The sequence below is a fragment of the Bicyclus anynana genome, chromosome 25, assembly GCF_947172395.1.
Source record: "Bicyclus anynana chromosome 25, ilBicAnyn1.1, whole genome shotgun sequence".
Taxonomy (NCBI): Eukaryota; Metazoa; Arthropoda; class Insecta; order Lepidoptera; family Nymphalidae; genus Bicyclus; species Bicyclus anynana.
The window spans coordinates 10,095,296-10,108,930 of NC_069107.1; the positions used below are offsets into that span (position 1 = coordinate 10,095,296).

A 13,635-nucleotide genomic window follows, 5' to 3' on the forward strand; every position below is an offset into this window, starting at 1 on the left:
CGTGTACTGAATTAGTAAGGCTGCTAAAACTCACGCGCCTATTTGTCGGTATATGACTGAGTAGTTTTTTAGGGTTCCGTAGGCAGCAAGGAACCCTTTTTGACATTCATCCGTCCGTTTAGAAGACGAGACTTAGACGACTCACATGACAGACAGAAGACTAAGCGACGATACTAGAATACTGTTATTTTATAGCTTCCTTGGTGCCTCCCCCTCATATGTAAAATGGGGATGATTTTAATATCACTCGTTATTTTAATGTCCGTCTGTTTACTCCAAATGTACTGGACCAATCCATTTGGTACACATATCAATTCTTGTGACCCAAATACAGGGACGTATCGTGAATAGGTAAATTTTTACTATAGGGCACTTATGGGGGGTAAGATGGAAAGTTAAAAAAAAAACTTTTACAAACTTCATTGTGTGATACATCAAATGAAAGGTCTTGATAAGAGGATTTTAAAAATATTGTGTATTGGTATTTCTTATTGCGCAAGGTATAATTGGACAGGATGTCTTTAAAAATATTGTATTAAGGTCTAAAGTGCTGATTTTCGATAGACCGTTATCGCCGCGTCGCAACGACTTGCGGTACGGACGGCTTCAGTGTGCTCGTGGCGTTCGAGCCGTCCACATCTCTTGTTGTGTAATTGTTTATGGGTTACTTGGGATAGGCGGGGAGAGTGACTTGAGTGGAAAAGGGGAGTATTTGTTAACAGTCAAAGGATCCTTTAACCCTACACATAACGCTCACAAGTGCGTGACTTCACTCATTCGCTGCCATTCTAGGGTCTTATTTTGGTTACAGTTTGATTTGTTAATTAAGTTGTCCGTACAAATATTGTGAATCATAACTTTTGTTCGACATTAGTTTTCTTATTTTTGTAATCACTTCTGAGTCTGCTAAAACTTCTGAGTCCGCTAAAAAGAGTAAGTGCCCTTCCCCCTCTGCCATCCAAACGGTTGATTGATCGATGGAAAAGTAAAAAATTTACAAAAGTATAGTATAATAACTACTTACGAAAACTAACATTTGTTTAACCTTTTATCCACCTACCTAGAAATATTGAGCGGTACAGATATAAAACACATTAGGAAATGAGATTATCACACAGGCCTTGCAGTCAATGCAATGTTAAGGAAAAAAATGTATTACTCTGACATCGCCTTAAGAAAAATCTAGGAAATTATAGTTTAGTCGGTGGAAATAAATCTTTCGATGCCTCTTTGGCTGAGATTATGACGCTAATATTATCAAGTCCTGAGTTCAAGCAGGGCTATAAATTTTTTTTAACCCCCGTCGCAAAAGGAGGGGTTTTATAAGTTTCACTTGTCTCTCCGTCTGTATGTCAGTCTGAATGTGGCGCCATAACACCCAAACGAATAAAGCGATTTCAATTTAGTTTTTTTTTTATTAAAGGTGACTTAAGGGCGAGTGTTCTTAGACAGGTTTGATGAAAGTCGGTTAAAAGTTCTGGGGGGTGAAATGGGGGAGAATAAACGAATGTCTACATTTTTACCAGCAACCTTGTAACTAAAATGAGTTGAGACAAGTTTTATACCAATTTACAAAAACTTTTTGAAAAACTATTGAAATATAGTTTTAGATAATTAGGTAGTGTATCTACCATTTGCTCCAATGTATAAAAGCATTAATTACGGGACACCCTGTATATTTAAAATATATTTCAAGTATTCTTCAAAACAACATACCTATTCCCTTTCAGTATTTTTTAAGGGGGAATCCGCGACTGCGCCTCTATTAACTATAGGTATATATTTTCGTTTGCTGAGCAACTAGACGCCTCGTGTTCTAATGCTAGCCACTAACCATCCAATAAGTCCACGTGCCTGCAGCGCTAGCGCAGGACATCCGATAAAACAGCCCCTGAATTCTGTAAAGTTACAGCGCTGTGACATCCTTCGTTTCTATGGAGACGTCGTTGTTAGTGACATTTGAAATTCAGCATTCCATACAAATGAAGTTCAAATTCGAATAAGATTATTATAGGCGATCATTTCATCGACGAGAGTTGAATAGCGGAATCGCATCCCTGATCGTGTGTTGGTCACGATGTGCATGACATCATGCGGATCGCGACCAACAGGACAGGGGCGTAGCTACCGCCGTGTGAGCCGTATCAATGATAAGGGGCCCCCGGACTACAGGGGCCCTTTACGTGTGAAAGCAATAATTAGTAAAATTTAATCTATAATATCTCTTAATCTGGTGCTTTCCGGAGAAAAAAAAAACAAAATAAGGGGCCCCAGACTACAGGGGCCCCTTACATGTGAAAGCAATAATGAGTAAAAACTGGTAAAGATATTTTCGGGATTTGCCGCTCCCTTTGCCGATTGGGCCCTCCAACTAATTTCGATACAGGGCCCCTCCAAGGCAAACTACGCCACTGTAGCGAGCATAAGCGGACTCTACTTTTGACGCATAGTGTACCTACCTAAGTGTGGCCACACGCGACAGCCACATACGCCGCTACAAGAAGCAAGAAGGGGCCACAAAAGGAGCTGAAGCGCGCAACAGCCACTTATGGCCGGTGGTCGGTGGCTGTTACTTTTTTACCCCTACATACGTTATCAACCCATATGCGGCTCACTGCTGAGCTCGAGTCTTCTCTCAGAATGAGAGGGGTTAGGCCAGTAGTCCACCACGCTGGCCCAATGCGGATTGGCAGACTTCACACACGCAGAGAATTAAGAAATTGTCTGGTATGCAGGTTTCCTCACGATGTTTTCCTTCACCGTTTGAGACACGTGATATTTAATTTCTTAAAATGCACACATCTGAAAAGTTGGAGGTGCATGCCCCGTACCGGATTCGAACCCACACCCTCCGGGATCGGAGGCAGAGGTCTTATCCACTGGGCTATCAACCCATACATGCAGTATCATAATCGCGCGAGTGGAGACGTTTAGTGGCCGGTGCGGGACACATGACGCGACCAGCGACGATAGTAAGAGTTTATCATAATCTACATGTATACTACATGTATACTAATATTATAATGCTGAAGAGTTTGTTTGTTTGTTTGTTTGATTGAACGCGTTATTCAAATCGGACCAGTAGTTCCTGAACTACTGGTCCGATTTGAAAAATTCTTTCAGTGTTAGATGGAACTACTGGTCCGATTTGAAAAATTCTTTCAGTGGTAGATAGCCCATTTATCGAGGAAGGCTATATATTATCCCCGTATTCCTACGGGAACGGGAACCACACAAGTGAAACCGCGCGGCGACAGCTAGTATTGTTATACTAGTAGAACAGCTTAACCATTAATTTGTTATTAATGGTACCGGTGTTATTTAGAACAAGTTCAAGACTAAGTACACTGTATAGATTCAAAACTATTCACTAAATAGCTAATTGAAAACACGTGAATTTAGTCAATTTTCTATTTAAATACAGTACAAAACATTATTATTTAAAATGTATTAATTTCACATACATTTAAGTTTAACAAACACACAAAGAAGCTTGTCAAATGGTGTTAATTACCCGCACGTTTCACGAGCCGACAAATGACATTCAAATATTAATTGTAAACTAATCACCATGAAATGTAAGCTAGACTGAGCTACAATAGATTATGTTTAGTATATAATATATAATGTATTTATGTACATTTATCATAAGATTTATGTGTCTCATGCGATTTAATATATAAATTTTTGCAAACACCACTGACTTTAAAAACGTTCCCACGAAATTAAAAAGCAAAAAATAAAAATAGGATATGGTCTACATACTTAGCACTTAAATTAAGTATACCCTTTCCAATAAAAAAAAAAAATATCAATATTAGCCCACGCAGTAAAGAGTTATGTGTGTTCATACATAAAAAATATACTTGTCGAATTGACAAACTTCTCTGCATTTTTCATCGCACTAAAAATTTAAAAATAAAAATTCTAATAAAAAAAATTCAACTGACTTCCAACACAAATTTAACCTACTTAATAAACTGAAAAGCGATAAATAACATCAAATGTGCTACCTTCCTACCTTAAAAAACACAACAAAAAAATCAATATACCCTGCCATACCTATGATCTTTCTTTCTTTCAGTAATCATAAAATAAAGTATGTCTAGCTGTAGCAAGCTCAGAGTCCATACATACAACCTACTAAAACCTCAAAAATAAATTTTGTTTTTAAAAATCATACACAGAACTCTCATTAGTTGAGACCAAGTCACACTCTGTTGACATAATATTAAAGTATGACTTAAGTAAATCATGTGACTAGCCAAGCAATAACTCAGCAAAATTTATGTAAATTGTGTTAAGTTACACTATAATTCAACTCGATTATTATTTTGACGAGTTTTGTAATACAAAACTATTGTATTTGCATTTAAATGATCCAATTTGTCTCATGCACAGTAAACTTATAATAAAAACAATAATAGCTACATAAATACAGATAATATAAGACTGAGGCATCAGATGAAGCCTAGACTTCTATGAGTAGTGACATTACTTCTACGTTGGATGATATTAAATTAGGCCAGACTTCTATAAATGTTATGATGTTACCGGAGCCAAAGCTTCTAAAAATGGTAATATTACAAGAGCCAAGACTTCTATGAATGCCAAATTGTGCTATTACAGGAATTCAGTCTTCTATGAATGGTGATATTACAGGAAGCCAGTCTATGAATATTATAGAAGCCCAACTTCTATGAATAACAGGCCCCAAAACTTATATAAATGGTGATATTACAAGGGCCATGACTTCTATGAAAGCTAAATTGTGCTACTACAGGTCAGTCTTTTATGAATGATATTACAAAAGCCCAAACCCCTATGACGGGAGCCCAGACTTCAATGAATGGTGATGTCACAGGTAAGACTCGATCATCATCCATAGGAAATAAGTCACATCATCTTATTCAGCCTATTTTTTTTTAATTCACAAGGGAAAGCCTACCTTTACAGGGTAAGGTCATAGGAAATATTTAATTTTGAGTCTTAAGTCTCAGTTTGTATAGGGCAATTATTTTAAGTTAAAAATATAGGGACAATTCAAAATTTACCTTGATGTTAATGGAATAAAAATCAACTTTATTTTGCAATTTAAATGTTTAATGTATTAATCTTGAGTACATAGTAATCTCAAGAGACTCATAATGACCTCTGGAACCCATTAAATGTATACTGATAGTACCTGATAGCACATTGACTATTATTATTATTATAGTACTTGTATCCACTTGAGTACTTTATGCAATATATGTCTCGCTCTATTGAATGTAAATTAGAGGAAATGTTTTAATGTGCGACTTATGCTTTTACAAATGGATTTGCGAGCCTTTGTGTTGGTTTTGTCAATCAATTTAACGCTGGATGACCAACTAAAAATACTTGTCATCTAAAGTAATTACATAGAGTGGTACGTCTTGATTTTTTGGTTTGTTTATTAAGAACTAGCGGCCGCCTGCGACTTCGTCCGCCCTTAGACCTCTTTAATCCAGCCCGTACAGTAGTATTGCTGTAAAAATGGAGTAACTTCTCCCGTTTTCCTAACATTTCCTTTCACAGCTCTGCTCCTATTGATCGTAGCGAGATGAAAAGTATACTATAACCTGCCCAGGAGTATGAAAAATAATTGTACCAAGTTTCATTAAAATCTGTCGAGTAGTTTTTGTTTCTATAACAAACACAGAGACAGACAGACAAAAATTTTACTGATTGCATTATTGGCATCAGTATTAATCACTAATCACCCCCTGATAGTTATTTTGGAAATATATTTCATGTACAGAATTGACCTCTCTACAGATTTATTATAAGTATAGAAGATAGGCTCCTAAGCTACTCAATCAAATGAGTATTAAAATTATTTCAGCAAGTTAAAGTTACATTATTATGACCATAGGCTATATGTTATCCCTGTATTTCCACAATAATGGAAACTGAGTGGATGAAACAACAGGTGTCTACTATTTCCATCCTGAGATACAAGTTTTTTCAAACTTAAATCAGGGTCCTCAGCACCGATGTAAAGAGACTTACGAGTATATTAGCAATAAATTTAATTTTGACTTTTATTTGAGCCAACTGCAGATGAAGAAAGCACAAAGTAGATTGGAGATTAATCACATATGTCGGTTTTGAGTCTGGTTTGTTCATGGTGAAGCTATTGAGGAAACTAAATTTTTTTAAAATATTAATTAGTCTCTCATTCATCAAGGCATTACCTTAATCCATTATAGTTGAGTTTTACTTTGTAAATAAAAATAAGTTACTAGGTTTTTCAAGTAATTCTCTGTAATAGCTTGTATTTAGAAATCTATGGGTGTTGGTACACAATAATGATTGTGTCTCAGAGACCACATAATACTTTATTTGTAGTGTGTATTGTCCAAAATATCATTTCTTCAGTGGTGTATCGCTGGTAGGCATTCAAATCAGTCATGAGCCTCAATAATTCTCAATAAACTAAGAAACTATATGATTTTTAATCATTATAGGTATCATATGGTCCTAAATTCTAATATAGAAAATATTGCCTTAAATAAACAATCACAGCTCATTTATGTAAGAAATCAGTTGAAGTAACCACTCAACTTCACAAACAGCTGACATTAAGGCACTTATGACGGTTCTGTTGGTGGCAATTCTCACTTGTATATACCATAGCTATGATATGGAGGGGCAGATTTTTTTTTCCATAATATTTTGCAATCACTTTTGCATCTTTAATCAGATGTGATGTGATGCTGTTGACAGTAATTGGAGCGTGATTACAGCGGTTTGCTGTAATCACGCTCCAATTACTGTCCACATTCTAATCCTAATTTTTCATTTTTAATATATTTTTGTTAACCCGGAAGGTCTGTCAGGCGACGCTATTAATAAATAAACACGGTGTTGGTACTCTCATAAGAAGCACTACTAATTTAACTCTACATTACGGGATGTCGGTAAAATAGTACAATAATTGGGATAGTTTAAGAAATCCGAACAGGTAGGTATACCTACTTGCGAAAAGTAATAACAATTCGTTTAAATGCCAACCTATAAATTAAACAATTCGCGAAACTTGTTTATTTTTAATTCATCATTGTTCAAGCCGAAATGATAACACGATTTGTGTTAAGCAAATAAATAACACTAAATCGTACGAAAGACAACACAATTAACCTTATTCCTAAAGAGGAATCTATAAGAAATTGTTTCTAGATCTAGATAGAAAAGAAAGTAGAAAGTTTCGATATTTATTTCGCAAACTTAATCAACTTACCAAAGTATTCTGGTATCCCAAACCAGACTCGTCGTCCGAGGTTTCTTCTTTCTTCGGCTCCTTCATTTTCACAAAACAAAATAAACTACAATTCTAAAATAAACAAAACAAAACAACGTCGAAATTTGCACTTTGCAAAATGTTCGCAATACACGTTAGCTTCGGTGCGGTTCACTTTTTTTTAACAACCGGGTTTGACTTACGACGTCCGTCCAGTAACCATCTCCTTCATGGTCCGGTATATCACACGATTATTTTGTAATTGAATAAACGCGATTTAATGCAAATTGCGCGTGAGCCAACAGGAAATGTCTACAGCACGACGCACGTTCGAATTATATCTCGTCCAATGACCGACTGCGAGTTGACAAATGACAATTGACAATCTTGACATGACACTTGTATTGCCGCCTGTCAAATATTTGCTTACGCGCTGGGCGGTAAGCAAATAATCAAATTCAAAGGTGAAAATATGTACTTTGGCAATGAACTAGAACTGGCTTATCAAGACCAACAGATTACGATCTTTTGTAATCTTTTCTTATCCGTGACATAATACAAATAGAGTGATAGGGAAACTTGACACCACAATCTTTAGAACTTTCTATAAATCTAACTCAAGTAGAATACGTTTTCGTAATTATAAGCGCAACTACCTACAAAAGTAGATATTGTGAGACTTAAACGAGGTTAGCACCTATCCTATTGTTTTCCGCGTTCGTTTTGTTACAATTTATAGCAAAAGAGCTGGTGGTAAAATTTATTTAGAGGCGTAGGCGTACCTACGTATAACTTAGTAGCGTGCATTAGGTTTTTAACCTAAGTAAGCACCATACGTTGTAACTTAATGGGAAATGAATTCTCTAATAATAATAATAATCTCGTTGGTCTCACTCGCTGTCTGTTCTATGGTTGGTCCCAACTCCCAGTGGTTAGCTTTTATGTGGTTGGGTCTATGTGGTTTCCTTTAACGAGGTGTAGGTTTCCTACTATGGAAGTCGGTCTAATTATTATTTAGGTTGTGGCTAAATCCGTAAAAATTAAAAAAAATATAACAAATAATACCCTAATCACTACCAAAGTTCGAGCGCTGTAGCATGGTGCGGGTGACAGTTCGTTTCACTCTCGAAAGTTTGCCGCGATTCATGATAGTAGAATAGATAGTTTCAGTAGATACATTATAAGAACTCATACAGGCAACTGTCACCCGCACCATGCTACAGCGCTCGAACTGTAACTCAATAATAAGCTGTTACCGGCAAACACCAAGATTGCCGCCAGCTTTCCGACTATGATTTTAAAATTTATGACATCTATTTTGTCTATTTGATAAGATTATTAAGTAGGAAATGTCTATGGTAGGAATACAAAACAGTTTGCGAATGTAGAGGTACATTGTACACTTTCTTATCAATATAATCTTACGCATTAGTTGTAGCCGTATATTTATTGCCTGGTCAGGTAATCTGGGAATATTCCTTTACATGTAGGTCTGATAAAATTATTTACCTACTTACTACCTGTGCGGATAAAGAATTGCATTAGAAATAGCGGTTCATCTATTCTCTTCTCGTTCGCACGGTATTCGATTTTCGAATATCTAGGTTCTAGGTACCTACCACAGAATAAAGATCATGCAGAATGAGTCTTTACAAGCAGCGTGATGAAGTCGGTGAAACCCACAAAAAAACCAAACGTCACGCGTCTCCTTGACATCCGTATATAGAAACTTTTTCCATAATTTGTATTTCAATACTAACAACAATTAATATAATAATCAATAATTACCAATAAAGAATACCTACTCTATCTTATTTCTTTAAATACCTATTCCTTGTCCGATTCTACATTTTCTTTCTTCTAAATGGTCTAAGTTTGAAGTAAAATGTCGCCCTAAATATTTAAATTTATGAGCAACTGCAACCTATAAACAGCAGATATATTTTGGGTTTTTGATATACTTAACACGTTTACACTTAACACGACCTCGTAAGTCCAGCATCTTCAAGAGTTACGAGGTCGACGGACCTCGTACCACACCACATTGGATTTACAAAACGGAGGTCCTGGGTTCGATCCCCGGCTGGGCAGATTGAGATTTTCTTAATTTGTCCAGGTCTGGCTGGTGGGAGGCTTCGGCCTAGTTACCACCCTACCGGCAAAGACGTACCGCAAAGCGATTTAGCGTTCCGGTACGATGCCGTGTAGAAACCCGCAAAGAAAACAAGTTAGCCCGCTTCCATCTTAGACTGCATCATCACTTACCATCAGGTGAGATTGTAGTCAAGGGCTAACTTGTAAAGAATAAAAAAAAAACATTGTCTTTGTTTTGTTGATATTAATGTTCAAACCCATCGCATAACCAGCAGCAGCAACCTCTTCCAGTACCCTTTGTAATCCACTCTCCGAGATTGCTATTAGCACAGTATCATCTGCGTACTTATCTAATACTATCTGATGCCTCGCGGTTTCATCCGCGAGGTTCAAGTTCCCGTAAGAATACTGGGATAATATATAGCCTATAGCCTTCCTCAATAATTGGGCTATCTAACACTGAAAGAATTTTTCAAATCGGACCAGTAGTTCCTGAGATTAGCGCGTTCAACCAAACAAACTCTTCAGCTTTATAATGTTAGTATAGATTGTTTGTCGCCGTAACGCGTTACGTTACGAAGCGGTTTACCCTCCCCTACGAAGTTCATATCAGTTCAAAAATTTTGTAAACCTACTAACATTCAAACATACAAACTTTCACGCTCATTATTATTATGTACATACATAGAGCATGTAATACACATCGAATCACAACATAATGGCTAACCAAAGCAACAATAGCTTGAATAGCATTTTGTTTTGCTGCCGTCACTTATTTCGGCCATTGTAATCTGAAATTGTAATGCTCTGTGTTAACTGCGACAGCCGTGCGTAATCACATAACAGCTAGATAAAATTAAACGAAAACCCCATGAAAATTAGTAACAATAACCTAGTTAACACTTTTAAAAAGATGGTCTTAAATTGTTAATTATAGTTCTGCGTGATTGAAAAAAAAATATCGTATTTTTTGCACAGAGTAAAGAATGATCCAGAGTGAGTGCAGCGTGGGGAAGCCGGTGAAACCCATAAAAAACCAAACGTTACGCCTCTATCTAGTCTGTACGGCTTTTTAGGTCTTGATTGTCTATATTATAAGACATCACGTAAGCCCGTGAACCAAGCGGTTTAGTGTTTGACAAAATTATAATTTATTCATTTTAATTCGTTTGACGTTTACAAGTAACATCGTGACGTCACAAAATGGACGGCAGCGGTTTTGACATTTGGAAAATTTTAAGAAATAGGCAAGTACATAATTCTTATTTTTTTTTTTAGTTTTCTATGAAGTCCTTAATAATTGTTAGGTATACCTGTAGGTATTTCGGACCCATGTAAAAAATCATTTTTGAAAATAAGAAATTTAGGCGTTTTCATTGTTCATTTTAATGTTTGCACACTCGAATCCAAAAATTATTTATTACAACGTGTGTAGTAGGTATTTTTGGTACCAATTTTACAGAGTAGGTAGTCCAAGAGATAAGTGCTAGTGGTAAAAAAAAAAAAAAAAATCATACATACAGCCGAACGTAGAACCTCCTCCTTTTTGGAAGTCGGTTAAAAAATAAGACAACATCTTAAAACGTATCATATATTTCTGACGTTAACAACTGAAATAAATTTTGTAGAGAGCGATTAACAGTGAAACTTAACTATATCTGTGACACGATAAAACGGCCGTTTTGACGTATACTATAATTACAATAGGTATGCATATTTATGAAACGATTAATTGAAGTATTGAGTAGATCCAAATTAACACTATTGTTAAAAAACTTAAAAGTACGATCTGAGTGGTTTATGTTATAGAGAGATAAATAAACTTAATTGTAAATAAATAAATAAAACAGGCCTTAATAAATAATTCCTAACCCAGTCTTTCCGACTGATTGGAAGAGAAATGATCATTAGAGCAGTTGGAAGAGTGGACATCATGAATGCCCATTACTATACACTTTTAGGGGCCTCACTATTATGAGAAAGGGAGATTCGATTTTGAGTAGGCTTTGATTCTTTATCTCCCAAGGTCTCCTGTAGGGTTTAAAAATAGGCTGGTGATATAGTCCAGCACTTTTAGGCACTTAAAACACAAATTCTAGTGAGCTGAATTTTTGTATACAACTTTATTACGGTGTTATTATGAAGATGTGAAAAAGTTACAAAGGTCAAAATGTCACGAAAATCAGTTTTTCGCAAAATATTTCGCGACCTATTGCTCGGAGGTCAATTGAGGTCATTATAAAAATTGTTCCTCATAAAATAATTGTTCACTGTCAAATTGAATTGACTAGGAATTTTTCCCCAGATAAAACTTAAACCGATTGGACTCTATAACGATACCAATGAATGAATGACAAGATTAAATCCGGGATTCTTAACTGCCTGTTTTGTTTTCTTAGCTACCTGTTTAACAGTGGAATTCATAGACGTTGTAGGGGCACCCTCAGGGGATCATTCAGCCGTTGAGTGTCGAATTTAGCCTCTATCAATGAAGTTCATAGACGTTGTAGGGGCACCAGGGGTTCATTCATCCGCTGAGTGTCAAATTCTCAAACAAATAGAGGTTAAATTCGACACCCAGCGGCTGAATGATTCCCTGGAGGTGCCCCTACAACGTTTATGAATTCCACTGTAAGTTTGTTTGAGAATTTGTCAGCGGGTGAATGATCCCCTGGGGGTGTACCTACAACGTCTATGAATTCCATTGTAAGAATCCCGGATAGGTTCTATGGGCTTTATGCGACGTAAGTTGATCGGTTAATTATTTAGGTAACTCGTTATAACATTTAATTTGAAAATAAAGCAGACACTATTGACTGATTGAGTCTATTTTAAAACTTATGACTTACTTTGCAACCGTGAAGATCAAAATTAATTGGTTTGTTTACTTTTAAAATTATCTACGTATTTACAATAGCAATTGTCATAACTAACTCTATGAGAATTGACTTTTATTGTAATATCAACTGGTTACTGTATACTTGGGTAACTTTGATTGATTTTTTTTACCAAAAATCTTATATCCAAATTCACAAATAAGGTCTCCTTCAGCAAATCATGTTCTTAGTAGTTTTTATTTTCATTTAAAAAAAATCAAAGTTACCCAAACTGACTGACACTTGTATGTTTATTTTTTATCTTTTATGTCCAACACTTAAATTATTAGGTATTATTATTTTATCACAAAAATATTATATTAACTGAGATAACAAGATAACTATGATATATCAGATAAAAAAAAATATGAAATTAACGAATAAACATCTCACATAAATAGAAAAACTTGTCTGTAAAATTAAACAAAAATATAAACTTTACAAAGAAAATCGTCTTGAAAAGCTTACGCTTGGCTGTTAACTAAGTAAGTAATTGTAAATAAATATATAAATAAGAGATAATAATACACATCAAGGTTATTTCATCTAAAAATATAGACTTAAAACATTTATAAATTATATTTATGTATGGTATTTACGAGAACATAATAAGGAACGGAACATCAATTGAAAGTTGAAAAAACAGATACTAAATAGTTATTTCAAATGGTCATAATTCTAAGAAAAGGCTATAAAATTAATGTACGGTGTTTGTTGTGGAATATATTATCGGCAATAATCGCCACTAAAATGATAATGTCTTTAGAAACACGTTGAAATAATATATTAAAATATTATGTAAATATTTATACTAACTTAATAACAGATGAAGTAAATCATCGAAAATATGACATCACTTGTTTTACAGTTCTTAAAATTAGAATTAGAATTATAGATAAAGTTTATTAAAATTTAGACAATGAAGATAAATATAAGTAGTTACTTAAAAAGTAAAAGGCGGAAACTAGCAAATTCATTAACAAAAACTTGAATACAAACAAGAATAAAATAGATTATACACAATCAATTGTCGTAGCTGATGTTCGATAATTTAAAGGCATCTAGAATTCTCACCGGAGGGATAATATTAAGTGACTAAAATGTGATTTGTATTAATTAATAAACATGATAGATCTGACAGAAAATTATTTACGCACGTTTCATCCGGAAACCGGAACATCCTTAGTTCCGGAGGCTAATTCTCGTTGACAAAGTTTCAAGTCAAGAAGGATATTTATTATATTAGGTGTCAGATAAAATGAGCACTAAACAAAATCTACGATCAGAAAGATCAACAAGTATTTTACAAACTAAATATGTGTATTGATAGTGTAGTATGAGGTGCCATCTCTATAATTTTTGATCGAAATGTAATTCTATAGATGTTTGAAAGTTTTAGAG

The 13,635-nt window shown here is 35.1% G+C and overlaps 1 protein-coding gene across 1 annotated transcript in view; it reads right to left on the reverse strand.

Moving 5' to 3' along the window:
- LOC112051396 (chloride channel protein 2) overlaps positions 1-7,613 on the reverse strand; it is a 69,391-nt gene extending 61,778 nt beyond the window's left edge. Inside the window, exon 1 of the mRNA XM_052889160.1 lies at positions 7,265-7,613. Within this exon, the coding sequence (XP_052745120.1) occupies positions 7,265-7,330 (66 nt within the window). The 5' untranslated portion in view covers positions 7,331-7,613. The remainder of the gene's footprint in view (positions 1-7,264) is intronic.
- Between the last annotated feature and the right edge of the window lie 6,022 nt (positions 7,614-13,635).